General features: G+C 37.7%; 2 protein-coding genes across 3 annotated transcripts in view; one reads left to right on the forward strand and one right to left on the reverse strand.

The window, feature by feature from the left end:
• The window catches only part of LOC307169636 (uncharacterized protein), a gene marked incomplete at its 5' end in the record, with an annotated part of 128,026 nt that overhangs the window by 29,126 nt on the left and 80,540 nt on the right, over positions 1–18,360 (reverse strand). The window lies entirely within an intron of this gene.
• On the forward strand, positions 1,906–18,143 carry LOC307169872 (uncharacterized protein). 2 transcript variants are annotated; one of them, XM_079890754.1, is made up of 5 exons: positions 1,906–1,987; positions 7,498–7,833; positions 10,642–10,953; positions 14,698–14,811; positions 17,077–18,141. In XM_079890754.1, exons 1-5 carry the CDS (start codon positions 1,927–1,929, stop codon positions 17,097–17,099), a joined length of 846 nt encoding a protein of 281 aa, XP_079746880.1. In that variant the 5' UTR covers positions 1,906–1,926; the 3' UTR covers positions 17,100–18,141. The 2 variants fall into 2 exon arrangements, with proteins under 2 accessions (XP_079746880.1, XP_079746881.1); XM_079890755.1 differs by lacking the exon at positions 1,906–1,987 and adding an exon at positions 2,003–2,163 and having other exon boundaries at positions 17,077–18,143.

Consider the following 18,360-nt stretch of genomic DNA (forward strand, 5'->3'; position numbering starts at 1 on the left):
GATATGATCTGGCCGACAAGCTGTATATATCTGTACATCATCAGCTTTAAAAAAAAAAAAAAAATATATATATATATATATACCATGATGATTAATAAATAGACGCAAAATGTAATGAATAACAGAGAAATTATCATTAACCAGAACATCCTGGTTGAGTAAGACAGAAAGGGACAGTTGTTATTGCGCATAGATAAGTACTGCTTATCTTTGAGATCAGATCCAGGATAATGCAATGCCTGAGATACCAATCTCTGAAGAGCAAGACAGTAATAGTTTGAGACAGACCATGTCAAAAGCTGAGTCAAATAATAAGAGAATGGAGAGAGACCCTTATATTCACACGCACACCCACAATGAACGCATAGTTACATATGCTAAATGCCCTTATGTTTCTTTTTAAAACTTAAACTTTAACTGTTCTTAATGTGTGAAAACTTTCTTCATTTTTATCATTTAACATTGATCATTTTTTGTTGACTGTGTTCAAGACATAAAAGTAGAAATATTGTAATTTCATGTTAAAATAGAGCTTATTGATTTTATAACATTTGTAAGAATTCAATTCTTATTTGTTTTTTGTTTTTATGGCAATAAATAAATAAATCCATCTGCCATCTCACATTACTGTCTAACTGAGGTGTGACATTTAGCCCAGTCAAATTATACACCTTATGTAGCCCCGCCCCTTTTCAGCGCTGCGCTTGTTGTCTCTTGTCTTCTGGTTTGTATTTCCACAGCGATCTTAATAATTTATGAATGAACTGCCCGTTTTAAAATCTTCCCGGTCTACTTACATATGTTAAGACATCTGCTTTAAACATTACAATGCTCGTGATAACTTTCGTTAACCCTACAATAAGTAAATCCTCTTCACCAGCTCATTACTCTTCCACAACAATGCCATAAATACAGAGCAACCGCTGAACCGGTTTCAGAAATGTGGTTCCTTCAGAAATGTGGTTTGACATGTTATGTTGTTTGTTTAGACTGTGGATGAGGGGTTTGACGTCACCTGTACATATTTTATCAATGCATCACTGATATCATACTGTGATCAACTGGATCAGGTGTGGCTTTTGCTACTGGAATGTTGTGATATGAGGAGGAAACAAACAATTATAACCGAATTAAAGCAAATCTATAGAAAAAGCCTCATAGGAGTAAATCATAGGAAATTTCCATTGAATCAATTATCTAATAAATACAAATAATATTTAGATTTGCTTTCTTTATTATTATTATTATTATTATTATTACCAATCACCTGTGTTCCTTAGTCCAGTATCTTGGTGATATATCGTAGGGGCCTACATAAACAAAAATTCGCTCTTAACCCTGTATTCATTAGATCCTGTATGTAGATGTCATTTACCCTTCAAGCTTGTTGCCAACTTCAGTTTAGGGATGAAGAAATGGAGCCCCTTAAATCTTTGAAGCTTTTCTGATTATTTCGGGAAATCCGAATGTCGAAAACAGCACCATTTTGTGCTTTACAGCAGCCACAAACTCGAGAGCGCAGCTCCGTTGTTTTATCCATTAACCACAGATAAAATCCTGACGTGACAACGCTAAATGTGTTTAGTTTGTTGATAATAAAATTCACATGTTAAAATGTAGCAATAAATTAAATGTAGCCTAATAATAATAATGTCAACCACTCTATAGCAGAGAAAATAAACACGTTTTTGTGTTCTGTACTACTGTCTTTGATTGTGCATGATAACAATCAATTTAGATCGTTTTATTTAATTTAATTTATATTTAATTGACCTATCAGTAAGCCCCGCCCCCCTTAGTTACTGTTGCTATCTCGGAAAAACAAACAATGGTAGGCCTGTGCCCGATCCCCCCCCCCCCCCGGTAAGTAGCCTACCTTATGTCTATCACGCCCCTGATAGCAACAGAGTTGTTTTCCGCAGGTAAATGTGGCTGAAAAACGCTGGACTGGATAGTCAAGATTCCAAGTGCTCACATCACGGAAAAAGTAAGGCTTTGGTTTTCTTTTGATCACAAACAAGGCGCGCTCCAGCACGGAGCGTGTTCTGTCCACATGGTCTTAACTTCATTAGAAGAGGAAGTGGACACGGTGTAGGGCCAGAGCGCTTTTCAGAGAAAACATGAAAATAAAGACGTTTTTCATTATATTGTTACACATACAAGGTAAGAAATGTATTTATTACACTCTCTTTTTACTAAAACAATAAAAGCGTATAGTTTTAGACATTTCCCTGCTGAAAACAGCCGCAAGCCAACCGATCGTGGGGACATGCTCGTTCAAGAAAATATAATTGTACCTGGTTTTCTAGCAGGCGACAGATTCTTCGTGTGACGTAAGATACATAATAAAACTGTATGTTTCATTGCGTATAAACATGGGTAACGTTATGCATGAATATTAGCTCTGATTTCGCGGTGTCTGTTCCACTTACAGCTTATTTGACCCAATTCACACTCCCCAGAACGCGATTGGGCTAGTTTTGGCCGTGTTTGTGCTAGTTTTTTTTTATTAGCAATTAGGCTGGTTTAGTTATGCAGACCTGTCAAGTGAGCCTCTCTGTTAAATATTCCTGATTCCCTTAGATACCTCAGTAGAGCACTAGAAACCCTTGTCTCATTCTGTGCATTAGGCTACGAAATAATGCTTATCACTGATAACTTATTATTAATTCCTATGTAACTTCATGATTCTGTAAAATATATTATTATATTATTTCTCTTTTATATTCTGTGCAATGAATCAACACATACTCAACTGTTTCTGGAAATTTTCTGATTATTTTTTCCATATGAGAAACAGTAGGGTCATCGGTTGCAAAATTCACTTTATGGTGTTTGCATATAAATGTGTCTTTCCAGTGTGTGGACACAACCACCATACAATGAAAAAATCCATTCACAATATGATGTCATATTGCTGATGCTCCGCCCACGACCTCTGACGGACTGTCCCGTATTAACACATTTCTGCCCTCAGCCATACTGTCTGCCAAGGCAGCAGCACCCCCACCCTGCATTTCGATAAACAGCGCCATCTCCTGGGACGCGAGCCAAACTAAACCAGCAAAATTCAAATATTTCCCCCCCAAAGATGGTTTCTGTCATTGTAGGCAGTTGTTATCAAGTTCAAGTGTTGTTGTTTTTTAATATGTACAAATGTTTGTCTAAAATGACAAACTGTCTGTTTCTGAGAGTTTAGTGTAGTTATTGTGTGTGTTTGTGAATACACTGTTCACAAACACACTTCAGCTTTTGGTTTTATGTTTCATCAAACAATACATATATATATATATATATATAGATCCTATTAAATCCTACGTAAATTAAATCCTATGTAAACGAATTCCAAGTTTAACAAATAAAATATACAACAAAATAAACAATGCCCGGAACTTATTATGACTGAACTGGTTTACCGGGAGCCATAAACAGACGCACAATCGCATAAACTGCATAATGCGGTTTCACCAGGGGGGCAGGGTTTCATATTATTTTGAAGCTTCCCCGGGCGCCGCCATTGATTAGCAGACCATCACCTGCTGTTAGCATTCCATTGACTCCCATTCATTTTGGCGTCACTTTGACAGCGAATAACTTTACATCTGAGGCGTTTAAAGACTCCATTTGTCAATTTTTTATTTCTAAAGAAACACGAAAATGTATAAAAGGCTCCATTACCTTGTATCTTACGTTACGGCCCCGTAGAAGCAGTTTTTTTTTTTTTTTAAATAGGCTAACGATTGCGTCATAACCACGCGACTCTCTGTCGCACAGTAGAGAGATTACCGTATGGACAGGAGGAGAAGCTCGCGCGCAATCGGGGGGACGTGGAGGCAAAATGACAAATTAATTAATCAGAATACTTAGCAAAAGTTTCTCCTGCTCCTAGCTCATGGACACCTCCTTCTCACGCTCTACGTCTCTGCAAGTTTCGGAAGGGAATGATTCAGATTTCTCTTGGCACAGCTACAAGAAGACAGACGGGTTGCTCACATCACATCTACGTCGTAAAGCTCAGTTTGAGTCTGCGCAGTACGCTCAGCCATCTAGTGAGAGCTTCTAATTGACTTCACTTTTCTCCGTTGTCTCTGTTGAATCCAATGGGGTCGCTGTGTCCATTTCTTTTACTGTCTATGGGTTTCACTCGCAAACGCAACTAGCACACAAGCGAAGCTAGACGAATGTGAAACTTAAATGGAAGTGTTGTTGATGTAAGCACTTAATGAGGTGTGTCTGTTTCCTTTGAGTGAAGTGTGTTTTTTTCTTTCTAGTCATACCAAGAACAAGATGATTGTTTTGAAATTTCTTTATTTGTTTGTTTTCAGTTCTTATGTCTGGTGTTGTTTGACATCTTCATATAGGAGGATCTTTGTTGACATCTTTGTACGCATGCGCGAGTGGTTGTGTGGCAACAAAACAAACAGTATGGCGGGCTGTAAAGACGCGACGAGCACTTTCAAGAGAGTTAGCGGGCGAAATCCACAATATATAAGCACTTTAACATCTGAAGACCGGAGGAGGTTTGGAGAGAAGCTCAAAATTTGTATTGGTGACAAAATCGAAGTTATTCAAAGCCCATATGAGATCTGGGATGACAAAAAACGTTGGTCCGACTCGCCCGTGTCTTGGCCACCAATCTGCTGGGGAGACATTTATTCTTATTTAATAGAAACCCCTGGACCCTTCACTCATGAAAGATTAAAGGCTTTCAAAAGTCTGGAGGCCTATGATTATTTTGTTTCTCTAAAAGTTGGGCCGATCTTTTCTGCCAAACAGAAAGCAGTTATCGTGCTAAAAGCAGAGGTTAGACCTGGCCAAGCAGAGTCACAGCGTGATTCGCATCCTCCGTTCGTATCGCTGAACAGCCTTTTCTTTTGCTTTTAAGTTTTGCGATCCAGAATAGCCCATTTTGATGTGAGGAACATAGTCTGGGTGCTGTGGATCGCGGTTTGGGACACCTGAATCAGAACGCGAAAACATATGACTCGGTTGATTTGACTCAGTTTTTTTTTGTTTTTTTATTCAATCTTCTATAAATACATAGTCACTAAGACTTACCGTGAACAAAATGAGCCTCACAAACTCGATCAGAAGCTGCAGGAATCCAGGCTTTCTTCGGAGCGTCCAGGTTCAATCGCCTAATTGCACGCAACCATTTCTTTCGTTTTTCGCGATCCTTTTCGGAGGGAATTCGAAAAAACTTTTTATCAGGCCCCCAACGAGCCGTACAATCGACCACACAGCAAGAGTGAACCATCCTCTTCTCTAAATCCTCCTCCAAACGTGCAAAACAATCAAATTACAGGTATCTAGCGGTGTTTCCTGCCACACGATTCCCATGATGCAACGCGACAAACATAAACAATGACGTCACAAAAGATCCGTCTATAAGTCAGCGGTTTCAATGAGGAATCAGTGTTCTGAATCTGAATAAACCATCACTAGGCTACCAAATAAACAGAAACAGACGCGACTGAATAAGTTGCATGTCCTCTTTCTTTTGTGAAATAGACGTTCACAAACGTAATTTACGGTAAACCACTTTATTTCTGTGACTAATGTGCAATTTTGACACAAATTAATTCATTATGATCAATGTATCGCTTTTTATTGTAAACCTGTGGTAAAACATCGTTTCTTGGGTTTTAAATATTCAATTAAACAACAAAAATGCCAGCAAACGGTCGCTCTTGTTTTGCGATCACGCTGTTTCCAGTGATTTCTTTCTGATTAGTTTTCTGATAAAACTTCCATTTTGTTGGTGAAATGATGGGTTAGTGTGACGTTGTTCCAGAGAGGCATGTTTCGGGCGTGTTTTAGTGAAGCGCTGTGGAGCTTCTGGCCCGACAGTGGAAACGCAGCAGATTTCCTGGCACGGCCCGTTTAAAGCCCTGGCTCGCACTGGCCCGACAGTGGAAACGCGGCTAATGCCTACAACTAACGCGACGATTAAGTGATACACCATCTTGACAGGATTGAAAATGTGGGAAATAATGAGCTTCCAGATGCGGCAGACAAGCTTTGTGCGCATGTCACAAAATGATTTCGATTGAAAGCGTCAGCACATGTAAACACCAGATCGGTTTAGATAACATCCCATGTAAACAGTCAACCGGAATCCGTCAATCAGAACGATCTCAATCAGAATAGCAAAAAAGTGTGCATGTAAACGGGGCTAGTGAAATCAAGAACTTGCTCGTGTGTGGAGGGAGCGACAAAGTACTTAAAAAGCCTTGAACTTTACATGAAGCTTTTTTTGGATTCATGATTAAAATGAGTTCTACTGTATTTGCTTCTGTTGCATCGCACCACTCGCGTCCTGTTACTCTGTAATGGATGTTGTCCTAAATGAGGTCCTAACTGAAATTCCCATGGTTACCAAATAGATAAGATAGGATTCTAAACACTGCAACACATCATTTCAACTGATTTATGAACGTTTATGTAATTTTGATTTTGATCTGACTGTTTTAAAAGCGTTATTGTATCCTCTTGTTTTTGTTCTAGATGAATGAATTCAACCTTGGAGGGGGAATGATGTGTGTGCTTTGTAATGGTGCGATTGCAGGGCTAAAATGAAATGAAAGTATGAAAGGCATGTGACTGTAAGAGGACTCCAAGAATGTTTAGTTAAAACCAATGTCTCAAACACTGTGGGCGAGGCTTGAGAGGCCCAACATGAAAATATGTTACAAACCTCCCTTAAACTGAGCGAAATACGTGAGAACAACAGAGTCTAAGAAAACAACACCATTTGTTAATGATGACACTAAAAAGCAGACTAAGTGCTGGTAATATTAATAATTAAAGAGAGTTTATTGAAAAATCTCAGTTGCGCCTTTGTCAGAGCTCAGTCTGACCTGCACAAATCCAGGAAGTTATAACTACTAAATAATAACAGCAGGCATTGCAAAAGCAAGGAAAATAGTAAGAAAAAAATGATAGAATGAAAAAATATATAATGAAATTAATAAAAATGTTATATAAAAATAGAATAATGAACATATTATGATAAAAGAATTAAACACAACACAAATGTATGTTTGCCCTTTTGAAGGCACACTCAGGTTACTATATTACAAAAATTTAATTAGATTCATAGATCCTTCCATGTATAAAAATGCAATGAAAAAATGTGAGTCCTAAAGTGGTGGAAAATGACAATAAATAAATGTTTCTCCCTTTGAATGGCTGATGTCTATCAGGGGTCTGTGAACGTATACAATCGACTTGTTTGTATGAATGCACATACGCTGTACATGAATCAGGATGTGTTGTAAGGTGTTCATTAAGCTGCGTTATCAATGAGACTGATGTGGGTAAATCACTGATGTTCTTCTGCTGTTTGTTTGCATGTTACATTATGAATCCAGACATATTTCTCTACCCACAGTCTTTATGATCTTTAGATAAAGATTATCACAGCACTTTTCTGTTGTATTTTTTGTCCCACTATCCCAAAAGTGATTTAAAATGATATGTTCACTTCTTTTCCAGATGCGTCTGGTGTTGATAAAGATGCAGTGTCAGTGTCAGTGATGGAGGGAGATTCAGTCACTCTAAACCCTGATGTTAAAACAAACCAAGAAGAAGACATTAAATGGTATTATTATGACACTCGTATTGCTCAAATCGATGGAGATCTCAGTAAGATCTGTACAGATGTTCAGTGTAATGAAGATACTGAGAGATTCAGAGACAGACTGAAGCTGGATCATCAGACTGGATCTCTGACCATCACAAACATCACAATCACAGACTCTGGAGAATATGGACTACAGATCATCGGCGGCAGCAGTAAGAGTGAAAAGAACTACACCATGACTGTTTATTGTGAGTCATTCAATTAATTTTTAAAAGTTGGTTATATATGTTTAAATTACATCATTCATTGTAACCTGCATCATTAAACAGAACAGAATGACTTTTCAGAATGACAAACTAATTTGTCTTTCAGTTGTTGATCCATTAGGTTTATCGGTTAGTTTTGTTCTGATGGAGATGACAGCGTCTCATCGTTCAATCTCTGATCACCTTCTATTATCATGTTTAAACGCATTTGTTATTTCATACTCATTGTTTTAGCATTCGCATAAAATGTGAATGATCGCAAGAAAATATTTTAGATATTCAAAAAGTGCTTTGTAATATTGTATAGGAGGCCAGCTAGTACGAGTTGTGCTTCTCTCGCACAGTAGCCAATGAACATTCTCAATGGTGTCAACCGCACTTGTTGACGAGACAAACTACACACGCACAGAGAGGAAAACCAAAGATTAAAGAAATGCACATAAGCAAACACAATAATGACATAAACACAGAGGAAATGTGTCCTGGAAAATAACAATAATGAAGTTGTTTATATTCTCATTATACTGTGTATATTATACATGTACTGTACATATTATACGTTGTACATCTGTCATGGCCCCAGCCTGTGTTCCCCTGTGACTTTTGAGTTACTTTCTGTTTCTTGTGGCATGTTGTAGTCACTTTTTAGTCCTATTGTTTCATTGGTCCATTGGTGTCTTGTTACCTTGTTATCTTATTAGCATATGTGTATAAATAGTCCAGTGTTTCAGTCAGTCTTTCATTTGTTGTCTCTGCAAGTGTATGTTTAGGATTTTCTGATCTGGTCTCTCAAGTGCCTTGGATTATGTTCCCATGTCACTCTTGTCTGGACTATATGCCTGCCCAAGGTTTGGATTATCTGTGAGTTTGTGCCTTTTGTTAATAAACTGTGTGCATTTGGATTCGCCCTCGTCTCATCCTTCAACATCCTTCAACAGAACGACTGACCAGAAATGAATCCAGCCGACAGATCATGCATCTGCGCCAGGGAGACCGCCCGAATGAGGAATATGTTCAAGACTTTATTGATCTGGCATATAAAACAACGATGGATGACCTGTGCCTTGTGATTTATTTTTTTTCTGAGGGGGCTATCAGAGCCACTCAGTTTGTATATGTCACTGTGGCATTCGGACTGGTCGTTAAATATTATATAGACATTGCCTTGAGGCTGAGCGGCTCTGCTTTCAAGGTGAGTGTCATGGAGGAAGATTGTGACATTTGCACTACATCTGAAGCTATCAAGGTGTTTCCAAGGCATTTGAGACTGGTTTCCAGTTTGACGGACACACCGCTAACATTTGTCCGCTAACACTGGTCAGCTGGCATCTCAACGTTGATATCAAATCTGGGGGTCTCAGAGGTTGTCCCGCTGTCAATTGCTCTCCTTGATACGGTGATGGCCATTTTGTGTTTCAGCTTCTCTCGAGGCAGTGAAGTCCAACCATGAGTTTCCTGTCTGACCTGATGTGACCACGGAGGTTTTCCCTGAGCTACCTGTTCTGCATCGACACGACCATGGAGGTTTATGAACTTTCTGCCAGCCCTGAGATGACCGCAGAGGTCAACCTGAAACACCTTGTCGGCCCTTTTTTGACCCTGGAAGACGCCCTCGAGCTTCCTGCCTGTTTTGTCATGGCCCCTGAGGCCAACCATAACCTCTCTGTACTCTTTATTACAGTTTCATCTGATTAGCTGTGGTGGTCTCCATTTCCATCAGATCTGCCCTGGGGGTCCTTGCCGTGGTTGTCATCTGCTCTGCCTTCTCCACCTTGGTGGTCTTCAGCTTTCTACCTTGCTACCAAGTGGACAATATCATTGTTGGATGCATATTGGCATTGAATCATGGCAGCTAAATCAACAAAAAGGATTTGAGAAGCGTGTGGAGATTACGGTAAAGAGGTAAGCATGGCAGCTATCGCTAACCTTCTGGAAAAACACCGGGTCGCTCTTTCTGCGGACTTTAAAACCGCAGTTTCGACACTCGAGGCAAAGCTAATTCTAGTCCAAATTCAAACTACCGTGACGGATCGCGCATCGAAGATTGCTTCACTCGAGACATGCAAATTCACAGGATGAGCACACACAAGCCTTGGAAACAACATGTGCTATGCTGACAGAGAGCAACGTTAAATTGCTAGCCAAAGTTGTGGATCTCAAGTCCCGTAGCCAGCGGAACAATATAAGAATTATTGGATTACCTGAATCCATTGAAGGACTGCAACCCTCTATCTTCTTCTCTATCTTATCTTGTGCCTTCTCGGTCACCAAGTTTATTCTTTGCCTGTAAGACTTTGTAGCAGTGGTGCCTACAGTATGTGCCTGTTAGAAATATTATTGTTATTTTTAATCTATTTATTTTAGTTATTGTACTCTTTATATCTACAATCATGTTTTACTTTCTTGGGAAATGTACATTTTGTGTGTGTGGAGAGAGAGAGAGAGAGAGAGAGAGAGAGAGAGAGAGAGAGAGAGAGAGAGAGAGAGACAGACAGAGAGAGAGATATAAAAGTAAACCAAAATTAAATATTATATACATATATAATTTAAATGTAATATTTTTAATTCAGCTGAGTTATCTAAGGAGACATCAAAGCTAATATGGATAAATACAGATAAACATGTTTATTTAACCACAATTCATTTGATAATTAGCAATTTCACAGTTAATTTGGTTTCTACTGAATTCTCAAGAGCCAGAAAATGTTAATGCACAAGCATTTTCACAGTTATTTCTTGTGGAGTTTCCCCAAAAAAAGATCCTCCAGCATCTGTTGGTTTGTGTTCCAGATGTTTCTGCTGCTGAACGGGATGAAGTGAAGGAGGGAGAATCTGTCACTTTTGATCCTGGTGTAATAAGCAACCCAAATTACACTCTGTGGTTGTTTAATAACATATTCATTGCTGAAATCACTGGAGGTCAGAGTAAGATCTGTACAGATGTTCAGTGTAAAGAGAGATTCGGAGACAGACTGAAGCTGGATCATCAGACTGGATCTCTGACCATCACAAACACCAGAAACATAGACTCTGGAGAATATAAACTAGAGATCAACAGCAGCAGATTCAGCATCATTAGGAGCTTCAGTGTCACTGTCATTCGTGAGTATCATTTAATCATTAAAGGTCCCGTTCTTCGTGATCCCATGTTTCAAACTTTAGTTAGTGTGTAATGTTGCTGTTAGAGCATAAATAATACCTGTAAAATTATAAAGCTCAAAGTTCAATGCCAAGCGAGATATTTTATTTAACAGAAGTCGCCTACATCGAACAGCTCGTTTGGACTACATCCCTCTACTTCCTTCTTTAATGACGTCACTAGAACCGTTTTTTGACTAACCTCCGCCCACAGGAATGCGCCCTCAACTCTACCGAAATTCGTTTATGTAACGTTACTTGCGCACTTCTTATAACTTACTGTGTTTACTCAGCTCTTACGGTGATTTTCTGAAGTAAAACTGACGCTTCATCTTTTGTGTGATGTACAATAAATTTTATTAAACTCATCAGTATATGTTTGATCATCAATTGTCCTGACAGACTGAGCGCGAGCTCATGAAGCTCCGCCCCCTGGGTCGTCCATCAGCAGCTTATTTGCATTTAAAGGGCACACACTAAAACAGCGCGTTTTTCTGAGCCCCACAAAATGACAATTTAAACATGCTGTAAAAAATGATCTGTTGGGTATTTTGAGCTGAAACTTCACATACACACTCTGGGGACATCAGATACTTATTTTACATCTTGTAAAAGGGGCATAATACGGGACCTTTAATTCAACAGTAAGATTTTGTTTCTACTGGTCCCATCAGTGCCTCATATTTTTCCTAACCTTTTCACTTGCTATGATTCTAGCAATGTAAACTGTTGCATTACAAATTTATTAAATGTTTAATTTAGGTTTCAACATTAAAAGTTAAGACTTTGATTTTAGTAGGGTCAGTTTCTATCTAAAGACTCCGGCCAGTCCTGTTTTCTCTATTGTATTTTAAATGAGTCAGATCACTGAGATTCTCACCTTTCAGCCTAGACGTTGAATCGTTAGGTTGATTGGCTTAGCTGTAGGGGAGACTTTCACCTTTTGTCTTTAATGGCTCTGGGATGGCTCTTGGAACCGGAGTTCCTGGCCAGTATCAGCATTTGAATAGTTACGCTGATTCAATTGGACTGGTAGTGCTCTCAGAGTAGGGTGTGTTCCTACTTCATTTGCATGCTTTGTTCAGAGTCTCCACCTCTATGTAATCCCTCCCCCTTGGAATGTATATAACTACAATGCATACTGTATTAGATTTAGAATGTTGGACGAACCGCAGCCACGCTCAATAAAGAAGAACTTCTGTTTGAACGCGATCCCAATGTCTCCTGGTCTCTCTCCTTTGAAGAAGGAAAAGAAATTTCCAACAAAACTCAGCATAAGATAATTTTGTAACATCCAAATAAGCTTTACAGATCTTTATTTTGATACTTGTTTTTGGTTCACTTTTAGCAGTTTGTGTTGGTTTATTTTGTAATCTTCAGACTTTATCCTTTTTATAATAATAATAATTATTATTATTATTATTAACCACCATTGTTGTGTTTTGTATCTTGGTGTATTGATGTCTGTGCATCATAAATTGACGCTTATAAGAAAGAAAAAAAATGTCTTGCGTTCCAAAATGTCACACCTTTCAAAGATAAATCTCAGCAATTGCTTCACTCTTGTAGATGTGAAAATCAAGCTTTTCCTCGTTATGGTTGAATAACGGAAGCCAGTTACTTTGCCAAGAGATCTTTTATTTATTATTTTTATACACGTGTCAGACATGCAAGAGAAACAGGCATAGAAGAAGGTAACAGCCGAGATATCTCTCTCTCTCTCTCTCTCTCTCTCTCTCTCTCTCTCTCTCTCTCTCTCTCTCTCTCTCTCTCTCTCTCTCGGGACTTACAACTTCCTTGTAAGGTAGCAAAACAAGTTGCTTGTTTAAAATGGAACGTATAAGGGACTGACCAGGGCAATAGTGGTAGAGTAGATCAGACAAATATGTAGGTGCAAGACCATTTAATGTCAGAAGTAAATTGTTCTTATTTTGTCTTTTTGGAAATATGTAAGTATTTTCATAACCATACTATAATAAGATAATAATAATAATAATAATAAGATCTTTAAACAAAATAAGAACATTTTCCACCAATCATCCTGTGCAAATGTTTACACCACCTGGCTCTTAACGTTTTGATCATTCAGGTGAAACAGTATTAAGAATAAAAAGTTAAGCATATGGAAACTTAGCATATTTAAGCATCTATTTTCTGAAATGGCTTATTATAAAATAGCAGTACTAAATAAAATCAAAATACATATTTTAATTAACATTTTACAGATTCCCCAAGGCTGACTTAAACTGTATATATATTTAAAGTTCCTTTCAAATTACTTTTGGTGCAATAAACAGAAGTAGTTTCATTATTCTGCAAGACACATTAGAGATAATTTAAATAAATTAAAAATATTTATTTAATTAATCTAATACAATTTTATTATGAATCGAAGTCAATAATTCTTAATTTGTTAAATTGCTTTTAAATTAAACCAAAAAACTTTTTTCTGTACTGTCTTGACTTTCATCACTTTCGCTTTTATTCTTCGTTAAACTGAGCAGCCAATCCAAGTTCTCTCTCTCTTCAGTTTTACCAATCAACCCAAAAAAACTGACAGTGTCCGACTAGAGCCTACTGTGAACACCGACTAGAGAAGACCGAAAAAACTAATGCTGGGGCCACACCACAAGATATTCGGGCAGATTTCTCCCCATCCGACAATCCTAAGTGAAGTCCGGATCATCTTGATCTTGGTTCTACAGATTATCTTATCAGAATTTACTGTGGTGTGAGGTGTGTTAAGAGTGACCCGACCTGCTCGGAAGAACATCGGATCCACATTGTCTGGTGGAACGAAACGGTACCCAATCAGAAAACCAGCTGACAAGAAGACAGAAGTATAACAACCGCTGTCATGGCGCAGCACAGAGTGAAATGGATAAGGACGTCAGAGATGGAGGATCAGCTTGTCGATTTGTGGCTACAGCAGGAGTGTTTATACAACGTGTCCTGTAAAACATACCAAAAGTCGACAATTTTATAGCAATTTCTTCCTGTTTATCGTCCACCATGTTTATTAGGAAGTCTCGTTAAATTTTGCCAGATTTCCAGTGTTCACAGTCTGGACTCTGTTTTTTTGTTCTCATGTTTGTGGTCTTGTAAATCTTATAATATTTTAAATATATTTTGGTGTGGCCCCAGCATGAGCTGAACGACACTCAAAACGGCCCGTCATTGCCCGACAGCCGACTTTCGGCTTGGTGTGTCCCGGGCCTTAGTGGATACATGTCTTCATTTTCTTAGACAAAGTTCATTAGATGTCTCAAAACAGCTATCATGAGAAGAGCAGAAAAAAAATGAATAAGAATATAGTTCAAACTGAACTTCTACTAAATATAACTTTTGATTAATTTGGTTAAGCAAATTAATTAAAAAACAAGTATCTATTTATTCTCTGGAAGCAGGGCTAAACGAGTAAACACTGTTACTGCATTCCTGACATGGGTCAGACACCTCACACATCTCTCAGATACCAAATACAGACATTGCCTATAACAAATACCAGAATAGAAACACTTTTTTTAGCAAACCCTGAATCTGAGAACAATCACATGATGAATGAGTGTTTCCTTCATGGAGACAATTTATGAAGCATAATGGTCTGCTTCAAACTGAATCATTCATTCATATTTACCCTCTCTTATTAGTTGATGATTTATAGTTTTTGTTATAAGAATAATGACTGTCTCCCTCTAATCATTGCAGCTACGGAAACTCCAGCACTGGATCAATCTTTAAATGAAAAAGGGCTGATTATGTTATTGGTGTACGTGACTGTTGTTGTTGCTGTTGGTGTGATTTACTGTCTCTGCGGGAAATGTAAGTATTACAACAATATACAGCAAGAGAAAAATAAGCTTGACTTTATGACGACTGCAGTTGAGATAATTAAGTGATTAAAGTTTGAATTTATTTCTGTCATAAGTCTACATAAAGTTCTTATTTAGAGTTAACAGAGGTTTAGATGTGGATGTTTTATTGAAAATGTATCGTTTATTGTCAACTAAAGCAAGAGTATGCTTTAGTTGTTTGATTTTTCTTTTTCTTTTAGCAATTGCAGTAGTGTTTTCAGAGAACATTTCTGCATTGCTAAAGAAAGAGATTGGTAAAAAGCAGAGCAATGAGTGATTTATAGTGACTATAGTTTTAAGACTGACTTAAATTTAACATTATGAAGTTGAAGCTGTTAATGCTATATACAGAATATGTAATTAATTCAGTCATTATGAGAAAAAAAGATCACTGTAATGCATTAAAGGGATAGTTCGCCCAAAAATGTAAATTCTGGTGTCATTTACTCACCCTCATGTTGTTCCAAACCTGTATTTGTTTCTATTCCAATTCCAAATCCAACTTATTTATAAAGCACATAATAAAACAACATGGTTGACCACAGTCCTGTACATTGTACTAAAAAATAAAAGTATAACGAAAATAAATAACCACAAACTAAACATCTGCAAAAACCATTCAAGCAAAAAACGTCCAGCAACAATACCTCAACACTAATACATGATCTAAAGCTAATATTAAAAAATGTGTTAAACACAAAAGATGTTGTTGAATGAAGAATGTTGGTAACCAGACAATTGATGGTAGCCATTGACTTCCATAGTAGGAAAAAATAATACAATGGAAGTCAATGGCTACCATTTGGAACAACTTTAAGCCGAGAAAATTATGCCAGAATTTTAATTTGTGGGTGAACTATCACTTTAACACTGAAAGTATGAAGAGATCTGTGCAAGATCTTCCAAAAAATAATACAAAATTTTCGGAGAACATTCCTTGTTAACTGGGTTGTGTGAATGGCTCTCAAGAGAACAGAAATGCTGTGATTGCACATTTTAAAAGGATAGTTCACTTTGAAATTAAATTTTGGTATGTTTTAGCTTACCTCAAGGGCATCCAAGATGTAGGTGTCTTTTTTTCCGCAGTAGTTTCAATTTTGATATTTTTAGGTCAAACCGTTCTTGTCTGTCAGTCATATAATGCAGGTCTATGGTCACTGGCTCAAAACACAAGCACAGAGTCCAAATTAAAACAATTCCCCGTCGTCCAAATTAAACAATTCCCCATCATAAGTACACATTGATGGCCTAAGACACGAAACGAGCAGTTTGTGTGAGAAAACGAACAGTATTTATATCGTTTTTACCTCTTGTACACAGCCACGTCCAAGTGATCTGAGAGCGCGGGCGGGTATAGATATATACAATAGAAGTCGCCTTGGCTACGGCAGTTCATTGGAACGAAACCGTAGCCAAGGCGACATCTAGTGTATATATCTATACGGCAGTTCATTGGAACGAAACCGTAGCCAAGGCGACATCTAGTGTATATATCTATACCGGCCCGCGCTCTCAGATCACTTGGACGTGGCTGTGTATAAGTGGTAAAAACGATATAAATACTGTTTGTTTTCTCACACAAACCGCTCGTTTCGTGTCTTAGGCCATCAATGTGTACTTACGATGGGGAATTGTTTTAATTTGGACTCTGTGCATGCTCTTTGAGGTGGTGACCATCGACCTGCATTATATGACTGACAGACAAGAACGGTTTGACCTAAAAATATCAAAATTGAAACTACTGTGGAAAAAAAGACACCTACATCTTGGATGCCCTTGAGGTAAGCTAAAACATACCAAAATTTAATTTCAAAGTGAACTATCCCTTTAACTTTAGAAATAATCGGATGAACGTGAAATATGTTTTCATGCTTTGTACTTCCTCTTTTGTGCAGTATTGACAAAATCAGTCTTATGACACATGATCCTCTACACTTACACTAGCACTACAATAAAGCTTTCCAGAACATCCTTCAGTTTGAGATATTTGGTCTATTTTAAATCATCTGTCTATTTTAATAATCTTTAATGGCAGCTGCCTGATTAAAAATGTGATTTAACACATTGACTCCGGATGGTAGATAATACATTATGTTATATTGTGTTAATCCAGTGATCTGTGTGATGTTATTTGTGCAACACATTTTGAGTCTTCACCCATTACTGTAAAAAAATCACTGCTCTTTTTCTCTTGATTTTATTGTTTTTTCCTGTCTTGTGTGTTTTCCTTTAGGTTCCCCTGAAAACTGGAAATGACTCAGAGATGGCAAGCTTGCACAGTGAAATTTCTGTAGAAAAGGTCTATTCCTATTGATCTATTTCTTAGCCAATCAGAATCATTCAACCTGAAGGAATGACGTAGCTTAGACCTTGCTGAAGGGTGTAACTGCTGTGATCTTTATAACTGTAAAGGAGCGGCCTACAAATTCGAAATTTCTGTAGAAAAGGTCTATTTCTATTGATCTCTTTCTTAGCCAATCAGAATCATTCAACCTGAAGGAATGAAGTAGCTTAGACCTTGCTGAAGGGTATAACTGCTGTGATCTTTATAACTGTAAAGGAGCGGCCTACAAACTCCTTGTGATTCTTGAAGCTGACTTCTGATGAAACTGCAAACTATCTTCAGTAAAAATGTTCTTTAACCTGTTAACCGTTGCCAGAGCGCGGACGCACTGAAGCGGTTTTATTTATATATAGTTCAAAGTTACTATCAGATTTAATGTTATACCTTGACAAACTATACATCATTAAAAAGATATAAGACTCAAGTTTCAGAATTTGACCACTATTGTATTCTGAGAAACTTATAGCGACAGTTATTTCTTAATTTGTGTCAGGAGTTATGAAATGAAAAAATTAGTCGATACCTTTGATATGAATTATGCGCGTCAGCCGCTTTCATTCATAAAAAAACTCCCGTGCCGTCGTCATGACAGCGATACACAAAACAACGTGCCTCAGGGCTTTAGCTCAAAAATGTGCAGATTTGGAGAAATATTGATATATTCTCATAGGTTTACATCAGATTTCTATAGACAGGAATAATATTTATTGAATTTATACCCAAATGCGTCGATGTAATCATTATGAGCGTTTGCATAACTCTGATACTGTGTTTTCAATTCATACCAATAGCCTGAGGGCGCCCTCGCCGCCCTGTGCACAGTATTAGAACATGAAGAAGTGCCATAATCATGTGACAATCCAGGAAGCCTCGAACACACACAAAGCTAACGAGATCGCGCTGTAACTATGGCTGTAACATGCAGTTTTGAAGACAATAAACATGTTTGCTATGATATTTGAGTTACCTGTGTTTTTCAATCCATGCCAGGTATTTCCATAATAATAGATTATATTTATAATGTAATGCTAATCTATATAGAATCGTTGTGCAGAACACTATCCAATAGTATATTTTCTGTCTGATTTTTTATCTGAAGCCAAATTAGATCACAAAAAATTATTTAAAATACTCGATTTGCTTTATAAAGTAAGTTTATAAGCACAAACATGG

Source organism: Squalius cephalus, assembly GCF_949319135.1.
Source record: "Squalius cephalus genome assembly, chromosome: 13".
Lineage (NCBI taxonomy): Eukaryota > Metazoa > Chordata > Actinopteri > Cypriniformes > Leuciscidae > Squalius > Squalius cephalus.

Bases quoted from the DNA above. Each gene is read 5' to 3' on its own strand.
- LOC307169872 (XM_079890754.1), top strand. From the start codon at position 1,927: ATGTGGCTGAAAAACGCTGGACTGGATAGTCAAGATTCCAAGTGCTCA. The intron at 7,834-10,641 runs GTGAGTCATTCA...TTTGTGTTCCAG, and splicing joins CTACACCATGACTGTTTATT to ATGTTTCTGCTGCTGAACGG. The intron at 10,954-14,697 runs GTGAGTATCATT...TAATCATTGCAG, and splicing joins CTTCAGTGTCACTGTCATTC to CTACGGAAACTCCAGCACTG.